A 15,911-nucleotide genomic window follows, 5' to 3' on the forward strand; every position below is an offset into this window, starting at 1 on the left:
CTGTGCATGTCTATCTTTATAAAACAAAAGAGCCTAATGTACCCAACTAGAAGCTTTCCTACAATGAACAGGGCTGAGGTACATAAAAATTCTAGCCAAAATCTATAGGTATACACAGGTTTCAATCAAGGATTGGAGATAGTATCTCAGCCTTACAAAATGAGTAGGGCAACCAGCCAATTTCCAACTGATTGCCAATTTATTATTGGCAAGTAGGATGCAGTTGGAACTAATTAATTTTTTAAAATAGAAGTAATTATATAATTTCACAGGCTACATTAAAATCACAGATGGATAAAAGAATTAACTGTGAAAGAATATAACCCATATAGACTAGTATACATATAATTTTTTTTTTCTTTTTCCTAGAAGGATACTTAGAAACTGCTAACAGGGATTCCCTTTGGGAAGATGAAGGCAAATTACAACTTTTTTTTTTCTTTTTAATGGATACTATTGTTATTGTGGAGGAACACCATGTTTCCAGTCTGGAGAACAGATGTAATAATACGATGTTTTTCTTTTTCATATAACAATTCCTGGGCAGCCCGGGTGGCTCAGCGGTTTAGCGCCGCCTTCAGCCCAGGGTATGATCCTGGAGACCCATGATCGAGTCCTGCATCAGCCTCCCTGCATGGAGCCTGCTTCTCCCTCTGCCTGTGTCTCTGCCTCTATCTCTGTGTCTCTCATGAATAAATAAAATATTAAAAAAAGATTCTTTTAAAAAAATTCCTGTGACAAGAACAGATTGCCTTTTCCCTTATTTCTTACTGTTCAAAATGTTGGCATAGAAAATAAGTCACATAAGAAGTTTAATGCTTCTTGCGATAAATGGGAGGTGCTGGCCATTTGGTAATTGAGGGTAGAGGATGTTTGCACAACAGACCCATCCTTGGCTACTTCATACTGCGTCAGACTGTATTTGGCTAAAATTGACTAATCACATGATTTTAGATAAATGGCTCCAATCTGCTAAACAATTTGTCAAATTAATGAGATCAGCCCGCAAAGTTCATGATTTCTTCCAGTAAGGCAGTGTTAGGTAGAGAACAGATTCATGACTATTCCCCTCTGCCCGTGTGATCTTGTGTAACTCATTCTTCATCTGTAAAGCAGGGGATGGTCTGAATGACACCAGAGGTTCCTTCCTTGCTCTGCTAGCCTGTGATTTTCTGGAGTCTCCATGGATCTGTTTGTGAATGGAACTAGTCCCCTTCCATGAAGAGGGGCTCCAGAGGAGGGCACAGAGATTAGATAAGGCTTTATCTTCATAGGAATGATCCCAAGTCGCTGGCGAGTTAGGAACCAACTAAAAAGGACACTATTATATGGTATTGAAAGAGCATGAGCTTGGAGTCAGTCCCGTTCCAAATCTTGCGTCTACTGATGACCAGCTGTATAATCTTGGGAAAGTCACTATGACTCCCTGAATCTCCATTTTCTTAGTAGACCCTATAAGAAGTTCTGTGGATATATTTTTTTAACTTTTTAAAAAGTTTTTAATTCCAGTGAATTAACATACAGTCAGGATTATTTAGTTTCAGGTATACAATATAGTGATTCAGCACTTCCAAACAACACTCAGTACTCATCATCAGTGCCCTCCTTAATCCCCACCACCTATTTACCCATCCCCCCACCGACCTCCCCTACCACCGAGCTCTGGTAACCAGCAGCTTGTTGTCTATAGTAAGAGTCTGTTTTTTGATCTCTCTTATTTTTCCCTTTGCTTGTTTTTTTGTTTCTTAAATTCCACATGACTGAAATCATGTGGTATTTATTCCTCTAATTGACTTATTTTACTTAGCATTACATTCTCTAGTTCCCTCCACGTTTTTGAAAATGTTAAGATTTTGCTCTTTTTTATGGCTAAGATTCCATTGTACGCATACACCACATCTTCTTTATCTGTTCATCCATCACTGGATACTTGGGCTGCTTCCACATCTTGCCTATTGTAAATAATGCCGCTATAAACATAGGGGTGCATGTATCCCTTTGAATTAGTTTTCTTATATTTGGGGAGTAAATACCCAGTAGTGTGATTGCTGGATTGTAAGGTAGTTCTATTTTTAACCTTTTAAAAGATTTTATTTGTTTTAGAGAGAGAGCAGGAAGGGAGCAGAGGGAGTAAAGAATCTCAAGCAGACCCCACCAGCTCAGCATGGAGCCAGATGTGGGGTTCAATCTCACAACCCTGAGATCATAACCTGAGCCGAAACCAAAAGACACTTAATGAACTGAGCCACCCAGGTGTCTCCTATTTTTAACTTTTTGAGGAACCTCCCTCTTGTTTTCTGCAGTGGCTGCACCAGTTTGCATTCCCACTTGTTGTTTCTTGTGTTGTTGATTTAAGCCATTCTGACAGGTGTGAGGTGATAGCTCATTACAGTTTTGATTTGCATTTCCCCAATGAAAGTAATAACTGAGTATCTTTTCATGGGTCTGTTGGCCATCTGGATGTCTTCTTTGGAAAAATGTCTGTTCAAATCTTCTCAATTTTTTCAATTGGATTATTTGGTTTTTGGATGTTGAGTTCTATAAGCTCTTTATATATTTTGGATACAAACCCTTTATCTGATATGTTATTTGCAAATATCCCCTCCCATTCTGGTTGCCTTTTTAATTGTTTCCCTCACTATGCAGAAGCTTTTTGTTTTGATGTAGTTCCAATAATTTTTCCTTTTGTTTCCCTTGCCTCAGAATACATATCTAGAAAGAAGTTGTTATGGCCAATGTCACAGAAGTTACTGCTTGTGCTCTCTTCTAAAGGATTTTTATGATTTAGGTCTCACATATAGAGGTCTTTAGTCCATTTCAATTTATTTTTGTGTATGGTGTAAGAAAGCGGTCCAGTTTCATTCTTTTGCATATTGCTCTCAAGTTTACCCAAAATTGTTTGTTGAAGAGAATATCTTTTTCCCATTGGATATTCTTTCCTGATTTGTCAAAGATTAATTGACCATATAATTGTGGGTTTATTTCAGGACTTTCTATTCTGTTCCATTGATCTACATGTCTATTTTGTATTAATACCATACTGTTTTATTCCTGCTTTGTAATATAACTTGAAGTCCAGAATTTAAATGCATCCAGCTTTGCTTTTCTTTTTCAAGATAGTTTTAGCTATTCAGGATCTTTTGAGGTTCAATACAAATTTTAGGATACTTTGTTATACTTCTATAAAAAATGTTGGTATTTAGATAGGGATTCCATTAAATATGTAGATTGCTTTGAGCAGTACAGACATTTTAACAATTTGTTCTTCCAGTCCACGAGCATGGAATGTTTTTCCATTTATTATTATTTTTAGAGCAATTATAAATGGAATTGCTTTCATAATTTCTCGATTTCCTTATTGTTGGTGTATAGAAATCCAACAGATTTCAAATCTTCTCATTTTTTCAATTGGATTATTTGGTTTTTGTATCCTACAACTTTACTGAATTCATTTACCAGTTCTAGCAGTTTTTTGGTGGAGTCTTCTGGGTAATCTCTATGTAGTACCATGTCATCTTGCGAATAGTGAAAAGTTTTACTTCTCCCTTTTTGATTTGATGCCTTTTATTTCTTTTTTGTCTGACTGCTATGGTTGGACTTCCAGATTGTGTTGCATAACAATTCCAGTGGTGGAAGCAGACATCCTTGTCTTGTTCACGATCAAAAACTCAGTTTTTCCCCATTGAGGATGATATTAGCTGTAGGTTTTTCACAAATGGCTTTTATTATCTTGAGGTACATTCCCTCTAAAGCTACTCTGTTGAGGGTTTTTATCGTGCATGGATGTTGTACTTGGTCAAATGCTTTTTCTGCATCTATTGAAATGATCATATGGTTCTTATCCTTCCTCTTATTGATGCGATATTACATTGATTGATTTGCAAATACTGAACAGCCCTTGCAACCCAGGAATAAATCCCACCTGATTGTGGTGAATAATTTGTTTAATGTATTGTTGAATTTGGTTTGCTAGCATTTTATTGAGAATTTTTGCATCCATGTTCATCAGGGATACTTGGCCTGTAGTTCTCTTTTTAAATGGTATCTTTATCTGGTTTTGGTATCAGGGTAATACTAGCCTTATAGAATGAATTTGGAAGTTTTCCTTCCTTTTCTATTTCTTAGAATAGGTTGAGAAGAATAGGTTTTAACTCTTCTTTAAATGTTCGATAGGATTTACCTGTGAAATCATCTGGTTCTGGACCTTTGTTCATTGGAAGTTATTTACTGACTTAATTTCTTTGATGATTATTGCTCAAGTTTTCTACTTATTCTTGTTTCAATTTTGATAGTTTATACGTTTCTAGGAATTTTTACATTTCTTCCGGTTTTTGGCATATAGTTTTTCATAATATTCTCTTCTAATTCTATTTCTGTGCTGTTGGTTATTATTTGTCCTCTCTCATTTGTAAATTTATTTGTCTCTTTTGTACTTTTTCTCGGTAAGTCTGGCTAGAAGTTATCAATTTTATTGATTTTTTTCAAAGCAACGGCTCCTGGTTTCATTGATCCGTGCTATTGGTTTTTTAGTTTCTATATTATTTATTTCTGCTCTAATCTTTATTATTCCCTTCCTCTTGCTGGCTTTAGGTTTTGCTGGTTGTTCTTTTTCTAGCTCCTTTAGATTTAAGGTTAGATTGTTTGAGATTTTTCTTGCTTCTTGAGGTGGGCCGGTATTGCTATATATTTCCCTCTTAGAATCACTTTTGCTGCATCCCAAAGGTTTTGCACTGTTGTGTTTTCATTTTCATTTGTTTCCATATGTTTTTTAATTTCTTCCTTGATTTCCTGGTTGACCCATTCATTTTTTTAGTAGCATGTTATTTAACCTCTATGTAGTTGTGGTCTTTCCAGATTTTTTTCCTGTGGTTGACTTCTAGTTTCACAACACTGTTGTCAGAAAAGGTACATGCTGTGATTTTGATCTTGTATTTGCTGAGGCCTGTTTTGTGGGCTAATAATACATGATCTATTCTGGAGAACATTCCATGTGCACTTGAAAAGAATGTGTATTTTGCTGTTTTAGGATGAAATGTTCTGAATATATCTGTTAAATACATGTATTCCTGTGTTTCATTCAAACCCATTGTTTCCTTGTTGATTTTCCATTTAGATTATCTGTCCACTGATATGAGTGGGGGTGTTAAAGTCCCCCTACTATTATTGTATTACTGTCAATTAGTTCCTTTATGTTTGTTATTGTTTTATATATTTGGGGGCATAAATATTTACGGTTGTCCTTATCTTCTTGTTGGATTTGTTCCCTTTATGATTATATAGCATCCTCTTTGTCTCTTGTTACAGTCTGTTTTAAAGTCTATTTTGTTCTGGGATGCCTGGATGGCTCAGTGGTTGAGCGTCTGCCTTCAGGCCAGGGCGTGATCCTGGAGTCCCAGGATCAAGTCCCACATCAGGCTCCCTGCATAGAGCCTGCTTCTCTTTCTGCCTGTGTCTCTGCCTCTCTCTCTGTGTGTCTCTCATGAATAAATAAATAAAATCTTTAAAAAAAAAAAAAGTTTATTTTGTCCAATACAAGTATTGTTAATCCAGCTTTTTTTTTTTTTTTGACATTCATTTGCAGGATACATGGTTCTCCAATCCTTCACTTTCAATCTGCAAGTGTCTTTAAGTCTAAAATGAGTCTCTTGTAGGCAGCATATAGATGAGTCTTGTTTTTTTATCCATTCTGACACCCTATGACTTTTGATTAGAGAGAGCATTTAGTCCATTTACATTCAAAGTAATTATTGATAGATATGTATTTATTGCCATTTTATTACTTGTTTTGTGGTTGTTTTTGAAGATTTTCTCTCATTTATTGTCTTTCTCTCACGTTTTGCTGATATATTTGGATTTCTTTCTCTTTATTCTTTGCTTATTTTTTAGTGGGTTTTGATATATGGTTACCATCTGGTTTATACATAGCCTCATTTGCACACAGCAGTCTATATTAAGTTGGCGGTTGTTTAAGTTTGAACATATTCTTTCCTCTTCTCCTCCCTATGTTTTAGGTGTATGTTGTTATACTTTAAAACTTTTCATGAGTTCCTTGACTAATTTTTTACAGAAATATTCATTTTTACTGCTTTTGTGTTTCCTACCTTTATACTGTCACTTTTGGTCTCTCTTTTCTACTCAAAGAGTCTCCTTCAATATTTCTTGCAGGGCTGGCTTAGTGGTCATGAACTCCTTTAGTTTTTGTTTGGTAAACTATTTCTCCTTTTGAGTGACAGCCTTGCTGGATAGAGTTTTCTTGGCTACAGATTTTTCCCACTCAGCACTTTGAATATATCATGCCACTCCCTTCTGTTGAAAAATCTCCTGCTTGCCTTATGGGTTTTCCTTAGTAAGTTATTGATTTCTTTTATCTTGCTGCTTTTAAGATTTTTTAAATCACCATATTTTGCAAATTTAATTATGTCTTGGTGTGGGTCTGCTTGTTGATTTTTTAAAAAGATTTATTTATTTATTTTAGAGAGAGAGAGAGGAGAGTGGACGATGAAAGGGGCAGATGGAAAAGGAGACAAAGAATCTTAAGCAGACTTCATATTGAGTGCAGAGCCAGAAGTGGGGCTCAATCTGATGACCCTGAGGTCACATAACCTAAGCCGAAACCAAGAGTTGGATACTTAACCAACTGTGGCACCCAGGCACCCCTGCTTTTGTTGATTTGGGTAGGAATTCTCAGTGCCTCCTGGATCTGGATAGGCTTCTTTCCCCAGAGTATGGAAGTTTTCAGCTATTTTTTTTTTTTTTAAATTTTCTTCCCCCTTTTCTAAGACTCCTGTAATATGAATACTATTACATTTGATGGAGTCACTGAGTTCCCTAAGTCTATTCCCATTTTGCATAATTCTTTTCTCTCTCTTTTGTTCAGCTTGAATATTTTCCATTATTCTGTCTTCCAAGTCACTCATTTGTTCTGATGCTTCTTCCATCCTGCTGCTCATTCCATCAAGCACATTTCTCATTTCATTTACTGGGCCCTTTATCTCTGCTATGTTATTCCTTATCACTGCATGGAGGGTCTCGCTCGTGTCCTTCATTCTTCACAAGTCCAGTAAGTATCCTTATGATGAATTTTTTAGATTTTCTATCAGGCAAGTTACTTGTATCTATTTTGCTTAGGTCTCTGGCCATGGTCTTGTCCTGTTCTTTCATTTTCATTTAATTCTTCTTCCTCCTCATAGTCTGCCACTCTGTGTCTGTTTCTGTGCGTGAATAAAGTCAGCTATGTCATCTTCTCCTGAATGTAATGGCTTTATGAAGAGGAGGTCCTGCAGTGCATGTCCCCTGTTCACCAGAACCTGGCACTTCAGGAGAGCATCCTCTGTGTGTTGCTTAACTCTGTTGACATGTCTGAGTCACTTTTCCTTTCAGTGCAGTTGTCTTCACTGATTCTCTGCCTGTTGTGGGCTGTGCTTACTCTCTGTGGTGTTAGTGAGACCCAGGCAGGCCAGCTCTAAGGGGATGGTACCCACTGAGGAACTTGGGAACAGGGTGATGTTGTTAGCAATATTTATGTTGGGCCTCTAGTCCTAGGCCAGATCCCCCGAAGTGCCACTGTGGCTGGGAGCTGCACATGGGGTGGCTGGGAGTGTAAAGCTGGGCACAATGTGGGATGATGGCTGGGTGTAGCTGGGCTCAGTGCATAATGGTGGCTGGGGGCATGTGGCCTGATGTGGTGGCTGGGCATGGTGCGAGACAGTGGCTGGGGGCATAGAGCTGGGTGTGATTTGATGGCTGGGTACTGTGGGAAGTGGCAGCTATACAATCAGTGGCTGGGCAGGGCATGCACACAGCTTTAATAAAATGTGCCCTGAGCCCTGGGCATAGGCTGTAAGTGTCTGTGCAGCCTTGCTTTTCACAGGTGGCTCTGTGTTCATGTTCGGGGTTGGGGGCAGAAAATAGTACCTGTTGATTCCCTCATTTTCAGAGAAGTCCTTCACATGCTTCACAATCAATATGATCAGATCGGTTTCCTTTTTGTCCCCAGTATTATGTAAATGGCTGTTTTTATGTTGCCTCTCTGCTCAGGCTGCTGTCTCCTTAAGAGCAGTGACCCAGGGGCACCTGTTGAGCTCAGTGGTTGAGTGTCTGCCTTCGACTCAGGGCATGATCCCAGAGTCCTGGGATGGAGTCCTGCATCGGGCTCCCTGCCGGGAGCCTGCTTCTCCCTCTGCCTATGTCTCTGCCTCTCTCTGTCTCTCATGAATAAATAAATAAATAAAATCTGTAAAATAAATAAATAAATAAGAGCAGCAACCCAGCCATCACTTGTCCTCTAGGCTCACCCAGTGCTGAGTTAGCTGATCTCCAAAGTTCCAGGTTCCAAGTCCCTCTTGTTTTACAAACTCACAAAATTCAGCCCCTCTGGTTCTTAAAGCCAAATGTTATGGGGACTAGTGTTCCCATGTAAGCTCCCTGGTGCAAGGGCTCGAGGGTTTGAGGGCTTGTTTCTCTGTCATCTCCATGTACACAGCACCCTCCTGCCTACAGGCAGCCTCCCTCCACCTTTCTGACCTTCCTAACCTTTCAGATGCTGCTGCTTCTCTTTATTTAGCTGTGGAGTGTTCTGTCCATCTTCGGATCACTCTCTAGTTTGTTGACTTGGATGTGACTGATACCTAATTGTAAATATGGGATGGCATGAGCTCGGGATCTTCCTGCTCCACCATCCTCCCAAACTGCAGAAATTACAATCTTAGTTCTAATTTCACATTTTCTCATACTGTTTGAATATTCTTACCTATGTCTCTATATATAATTTTTATAAATATCAACCTGAGTTGAATATAGTCTATTTTGTTTTCATTATATATTTTTTTAAAGATTTTATTTATTTATTCATGAGAGACAGAGAGAGAGGCAGAGATATAGGCAGAGGGAGAAGCAGGCTCCCCATGGGTAGCCCAATGTGGGACTCCATCCCAGGACTCTGGGATTATGCCCTGAGCCAAAAGCAGATGCTCAACGGCTGACCCACTCAGGCGTCCCTCTTCATGATATTATTTGTGATACCTCTGTTCTCCCCAAATATTATTTCTCAAAAGACAAAAAAAAGCTTCAAGTGCCCAGATATATGGGATTGTTGGTGGAATACTATCCAGCTATGAAAATGTTATGTTGACCGACTTTGCAAGTTGTTTGTTATACATTAAGTAAATAAAGCAATTATAGGGGCGCCTGGGTGACTGAGTCAGTTAAGTGTCTGCCTTTGGCTCATGTCTGGGATCGAGCCCCATGTTGGGCTCTCTGCTCAGCAAGGAGCCTGCTTCTCCCTCTGCCTGCCCCTAAGCCCCACCGCTTGTGCTCTTTCTCTCTGTCAAATAAATAAATAAGATCTTTTAAATTAACAGATAAATAAAGCAATTATAAAACAGTACATAACTTAAATATAAATAGTTTGACTCATAGAAAAAAATAATGGAAATTAAATGAAACAATAAGAAATGGTTTTCTTTTGATTATCCCTATTTTCCACAATACCTATGCAATTAAAAGTAAAAGCGAAAAGCAAAAGAAGTAAAAATGTCCTAACTTGCAGGCATGTATAAGAATCAGGAGTTACCTTTCCCCCATACATGTTATCTTATTCAAGAGAGCCTGATCTCTCTCAGAGCTCTCCTTTTACCAAGCTGCAAGGAGAAATCATTCACATTGCTGGTATGTTTGGCAAGGGTGGAAGTAAGTTCTGGAGTGGAAATAAATTCAAGCTTTTGCAAAGCATCTGCAAATATAGCGATATTACTTTTTTTAATCAGTCTTTTAATATGGCACACAGGCACATGAGAATTCCAAAGGCCCTTTTGAAAGAAGTGGAAATCTTCACAACACCGATATTGTGTAAGAACTGAAAGAGCTTTCTAATTTAGGAACCAGGATGGCCAAGTTCATGCCTGGGTTCTATATTGGCTAAATGACCTTGGGGCAGGTAATTTACTGAGTTTTAGATTATTCATCTGAAAATAGGGATCATTCCCACAAATTTTTATTGTCCCAATTTTTAGTATTTGTGCTGCCAAAGCAAGAACATTCCCACCAAATTCCCACCAATTTTTAGATTACACTGGGATCCAGTGAAGATCCAGATACTGGCATTTGTGAGTAAAAAAAAAAAAAAACAAACCCTGGGCTTTCTAAAGCCAGCGCAGCCCCATAATCACCTGCTTCTCAGTATAAGCAACTTTCCATTTTTGTGTTTAACCTTGCTAATTCATTATCGGATCATAGTATGTCAAAATGGTCCCCTGGCCTTGAATTTCATTCTGAAGGCTGCTGAAACACTTCAGTTACACAGAATGACCTCCTTACATTAAATCCCCACCTCACTGAATAGCCATTGAGGAAGATTCCACTACAGAAAATACCAGAAATCAGAAATGTACGTTGTAAAACAATGAATGCCCAGGCTCTCAAGACTCCCCCCACAGCCAGCCTCACCAATGGTGGTCTCACAGAACTTCTCTGCAGCCACCTCACTGGCAATGTTGGCTCCCATGAGCACGCTGACGTCAATGCCCATCTTCTCTCGGATGATGTCAGAAATGAGCTTCAGCCCCTCAGGACCCTCGTCTATGCCCTGTAAGGATGTCAACAAGTCAGGGGAAAACAGAGCACCAAGTGAAAGAGGCATGACATAGTTACTTGGCTACTAATGTAGATTCAAGCATTCATTGGGAATAGACTTGAAACATAGCTCTTACAAGAGTAACATACATACCATGTCAGTAGTATTGAAAGAATAACAATAAAATGAAAAGAAAATGAACACGTAACCACCTGGAACATGACCTATACCACTGAGGTCCCATGTGTCCCCCACTAAGTTCATCCTCCTTCTCACTACTGGTCCCCACCTCCACTAGGGTGAACCACTATCCTGAAGGCTGTATGCAGTGCTCCCTTCTGTTCTTGACCATTTTGCCACATAAAAGCTATCCCTACACAATATGTTAAGCCATCATGCCTGCTTTTGAAAGCCTGTAAGTGAAATTATACCATTCATCTGTAAGGTACTGTTTGGTGCTACATTATTATCTTAGAGATTCACCCATGTGGCTGCATGAATGTTCTGGTTCATTTCTATTTACCACTGTGTAGTATTCCAAAATGAAAATCCATTACTCATTTATCCATTGTATGTATAAATGACATGTGAGTTGTTCCAGTTTGATTTCATAAACATTCATCTATGAACCACTTGAGAACAAAGGCTCTCTAGAGGGTTCTTTATGATGTGGCCCTCACCCCGGGCAATCTGATGAAGATTTATGTGCTCATTCTCAGAATTTCATATGCATAAAGCAAAATATATGAAATGACCCAGGGAGCCAATCATGTTGAAACATAATTATCAAAATGTTAAGAAAACATATATACCCAAGTTTGTGACAAAATGATATATGTACTGTTTTATTAATGCAATCAGAAAAAGATGATTTGGCAGGTTTAACAATTACCATAATTTCAAGGTCATGATCAGCATAAATGATACCTTGAGATAACTAGAGCCATTATAAAGTGGCATGAAAATACCTGGGACTTCTATTGACAACAGGGCCACAGGTCCTGCTAATGCTACTGTTGTCGCAAGTCTGGCCTGTGGCTGCCACTCATGTAGGACAGCAATGCTCATTTCAGTTAGAGGTTACAATGAATAAAAATGTAAATTTTCTCCCCACTTTTAAGTCCATGAACCTTCTGAATTCTGTCTAGGGACCTGTGGGGGTGGTTTGTGGACTTCCAGTTAACAACTTCCTTTAGGGAGTACACTACACCCAGGAGTAGGAACTAATGAGGATGCATTTTCCAGCAACACAAACCAGTGGTGACTTCCAGAACACAGGCTGAGACCCATGCCCTGAACAGGTTCTTTCTGACAGCAGGGCTCATCGTGAAGAGCTCATCCTCACATCACTGCCGCTGCTAAAACCCACCATGATAGAAAGCAGCTCCCTGCCTGAAGTTGAGCTCAGCTAAGCTCCTGGGATACGCGTTATTGATTAAATTCCAGGCATCTTAAAAAAAAAAAAAGAACCAGAAAACAGAAAAACTGCCATCACCTCCCTTTCAGCTCCTATTTCCAACAGATGGAAATGAGAGGAAATAAATTTTCCCCCATAATCAACATCCAGCAAGGCTTTTCCTGCCCGAGGTCACAAGCCAGCTACCTTGATGAGGGTGATTCCCAGCGCTTCCTTGGGCACTCTCCCGGTGAGCTCATCACAGATTCTGTGAATGAATTGGTGAGGGATGACAAACACCAGTAGGTCTGCGTCCTTCACGGCCTCACCGAGGTTTGGGACGGCAATCTGTAATGAGCAGGAGGGAACAGTTATTACTCCTCTGCCAGATTTGCCTCTCCTAATGATTTCATTAACTGGCCATTCATCAGATGCCTACTGTGTGCAAAGTCCTGTGCAGAGAGACAGGAAAGGGAAGTGTGGGCCAGCCTGGGTGGCTCAGCGGTTTGGCACCATCTTTGGCCCTGGGCATGATCCTGGAGACCCACGTTGGGCTCCCTGCAGGAAGCCTGCTTCTCCCTCTGCCTGTGTCTCTGCCTCTCTCTCTCTCTTTCTGAGTCTCTCATGAATAAATAAATAAAATCTTTAAAAAAAAAAAAAAAAAGGAAAGGCAAGTGTGCTATGCGTGTGCTCCACCTTCCCCTTTGGGACCCATCAGAAGCTAGGAGGGTCCTGCCTCCGTTGCTCGCCAGCAGCGCAAGTGACTTAGCTGCTCTATGCCTCAGTGTCTCTGTCTGTAAAAAGGAGTCAATAATGTGTGGGTTGTTCTCTGTTGCTCTCCTAATTCCCCAATTCATTTTCTGCCCTTCTCTGCCCTGTTTTCCCCAGCGAGCTGCTTTCTGTGGACTGTTTCCCCTGGGGGCTCTTGCTCCCTGCCTTTCAGTTGGCCTCAGCTCCACTGCTAGGATATCCAAGGTGGGTGGAGAGATCTGCCTCATGGGGCCATTCTAGCCCAGGCTCACAGAGGTGCTGGCTTGACTTCATTCTAGTTATACCTCCTGACAGGCAGTCACTCTTTCATGTCTCTAAGCTCTGGTCAGGCTGGTTTGGTGACATGAGTCCATCCCCTTGCCCTTTCAAGGGTGGTTATGATTTCCTGCTATTGCTAAACTCTAGGCATGTCAGGAAGCCCTTTCTGTTCCCTTGACTCTGCCCACACTTCTGTAAACAGTCCACACTAAAATCTGCTTGGTAAAGCACTTGAGAGTGCTGTCGTGAAGAGTAAGTGATATGTACTCAATACATGTCAGCTCTTACGGTGATTTTTTTTCCTTCATATAAATATGAAGATGGGTTTTAGAATGTAACATGGGCAGAGAAACACACACACATGTGGACACACACAAACACACCTGCACTCACCATGGTGAGGGCAACTAGGGAAGACACGGGGCACATGGTCTCTCATACACTGCTTGTTGCCCAGTGTCCGTTGTTCCCTTCCTCCTCAGCGTGAGAAGCCTCAGTATGGGGTTAGGGTCAGAAATGCCCAGAAAGAAGGCTACATTCCTCAGCGTTTCTTGCAGCTGGGTGTTTAAGTTCTGACCAGCTCGCCATCAACTGACCAGCTGGCCATCAACTGAAGTGCTGTGTGTGACTTGGGGGGGGTGGGAATGCCCTTGAGGCCTTTTCTCCTTCTTTTGCCAGAGGGAATGTAAAGAGATGATGGCTGGAGTTCTGAGTCACCTTGGACTATGAAGAGGAAACCAAATGCTGAGATGGCACAGCAGGAAGGTAAAGAGTTCCTGACACCATTAACACATCATCAACAAGACAGAGGTCTTTTACAGGAGAGAAGGAAAAGCAAACATCTAGGTCACTGCTATAATAGGTTTCCTGTCATATGCACCTGAACCAAACTGTAGCTGAGAGAGCTCCCATTAAGCATTCCCAAATGGCTCCCAAAATGAAGGGACTGAAGGAAGATTCTTTTTTGAGGAAGTTCTGCTATGTGCCACGGGTACATCATTCAGGGTGGCTAAGCCTCCTAGGAAAGCTAGTTTGGGTGTGGTGATGCAGACCACAACTCCTCATCAAAATTCCTTCTCACCTTCCACCATGATCACAGAGCTGAAGGTCAGTCACTGATCACCTTGCCAGGGACTGCATTTCCCAGTAGCCCCTGCAGTTACACAGGCCAGGGACCAAATTTTCATCAACAGAATGTGAGAGGGAGCAGTGCTCACCACTTATGGCCCAGAGCCCCTAAAACAGCACGCTGCCTCCTCTGCACTTTCTCTCCCCATTTTCTATTGTCGAAACCCATGGCAACCCAGACCTAGGAGATGGCACAGGAAATGAGGAAGAAAGATGGCACCAAGCATGGCAGTGTGAAGCAAAGTCACTAGACCACTGGTATGGGAGAGGGAAATAAATCCTTTTCTCCTTGAAGTCACATGATTATTATGTCTCTTCTTTTATCTTAGCCTATTCTCTTAACTAATACATGTGCTAAGAGTTACTCCCCCCTCCCTCAAAAAATCCCCCAGGGAAATCTATCTAGAATTATTTCATCCCCTTATCCCTTTGATTGGGATGGACGACTTCTATAATTTAACACCCAGCCTGGATTCTCCTTCTTTTTGGCAAAAGTGCCCCTAAATTTCATTTCAAAAGCGACCGCTTCCCCTTTTTAACCATGGAGTTTGGGTTGGGTCAGCTCCTACCCTCCACAGATGGCCTTTTTGTTCAATGGGCACACACATAAAGCAAGGTGCACTAAGAAGATGTTTGTGGAGGCTTCTTAGTGACAGTTGCTTCCTTACTCTTCTCCAGTAGCTACTGGGTCTTTTCTTGAACAGTGTGGGATGATGGTGTGACATTTGAAACAGCTGCAACCATTTTACAAATGTGAGGGGGAGAACCTAGTCCTGCCCATAGGCTCCCTCATGAACAAAGCCAACTTTGTGGAAAGCAGAGCAAGGAAACCAAGGAAAACACAGGGCCTCGTGGACTTCACTGAAGCCACTGGTTCAGGCTGTGCCTGAAATGAGCCCTATCTGAATTTTTAGTCATATGAACCAAATCATTCCCTGTCTTAGTTTAAGTTGGTTTAAATGGCAGCATAATCATTCTCCATACAGCAGATCATGACCCAAAGCTTACTGGCACTTCCCTTATTCACACTCCCCAGCGCAGGGGAAAAGTTGTTTTCCTCTTCAAAGGAGATTCTTGGATTAGTAATCTAGGCCAAGCAGCCATAGGTGGCAAGGATGTGTCACCAAAACTCTACCTGCCTCCTAGTTCCCTCACAGTTGGAGATCCTACCTCCACCAAAAAAAGAACAATTTCTTATTCTATTCCATTACCCTCCTGATGTCAATCCCCAGCTACGTCATCCGTTACTGGCAAAACTTTTTGCCTGTGATCCACCCAATCCCCTCCCAGCCTTTATGAAAACTCTGACCCCTCATTTCACATTGGATAACTAACTAGCCCTGCTTAGGTGGGGGATTTCTGCTCTGTACACACTCATACAAAGCCTGACAGCCTGAATTTTAGTTAAAATCTTTTTTCTCCTCTAGATCCGTTTCTCCTCTTCCCCATTCATCCCCAACACACACACATGCACACGCACGCGCGCACACACACGCACACACACACACACACACACACACACACCTTTTTGCCCCCTTGGGGTATTTCCCAACATGGTGAAAAGGAAAAGACATCAGAACCAAAGAGAAAATATGGAAAAGATGTACGTTTGAGCTCCATCTCTGCAAGTGATCAGCTATGTGACCTTGGATAAGTGACATATCTTTGCTCACCTTAATCCCTTATATATGAAGGGAGTACAAAAATCAATTTTCCTACCCAGCTACTTTATACAGCACTTTCAAATTAAGTAATGTAAATAATGACAGTGCTTCAAAATGATATTAA

At 40.8% G+C, this 15,911-nt stretch overlaps 1 protein-coding gene across 1 annotated transcript in view; it reads right to left on the reverse strand.

The window, feature by feature from the left end:
* The window catches only part of GPD1L (glycerol-3-phosphate dehydrogenase 1 like), a 63,022-nt gene that overhangs the window by 25,343 nt on the left and 21,768 nt on the right, over nt 1-15,911 (reverse strand). Inside the window, exons 3-4 of the mRNA XM_041734089.1 lie at nt 12,174-12,314; nt 10,444-10,582 (exon numbers count right to left, since the gene is read on the reverse strand). Of these exons, the coding sequence (XP_041590023.1) occupies nt 10,444-10,582; nt 12,174-12,314 (280 nt within the window). The remainder of the gene's footprint in view (nt 1-10,443; nt 10,583-12,173; nt 12,315-15,911) is intronic.

This window comes from Vulpes lagopus, chromosome 19 (genome assembly GCF_018345385.1).
Source record: "Vulpes lagopus strain Blue_001 chromosome 19, ASM1834538v1, whole genome shotgun sequence".
Taxonomy (NCBI): Eukaryota; Metazoa; Chordata; class Mammalia; order Carnivora; family Canidae; genus Vulpes; species Vulpes lagopus.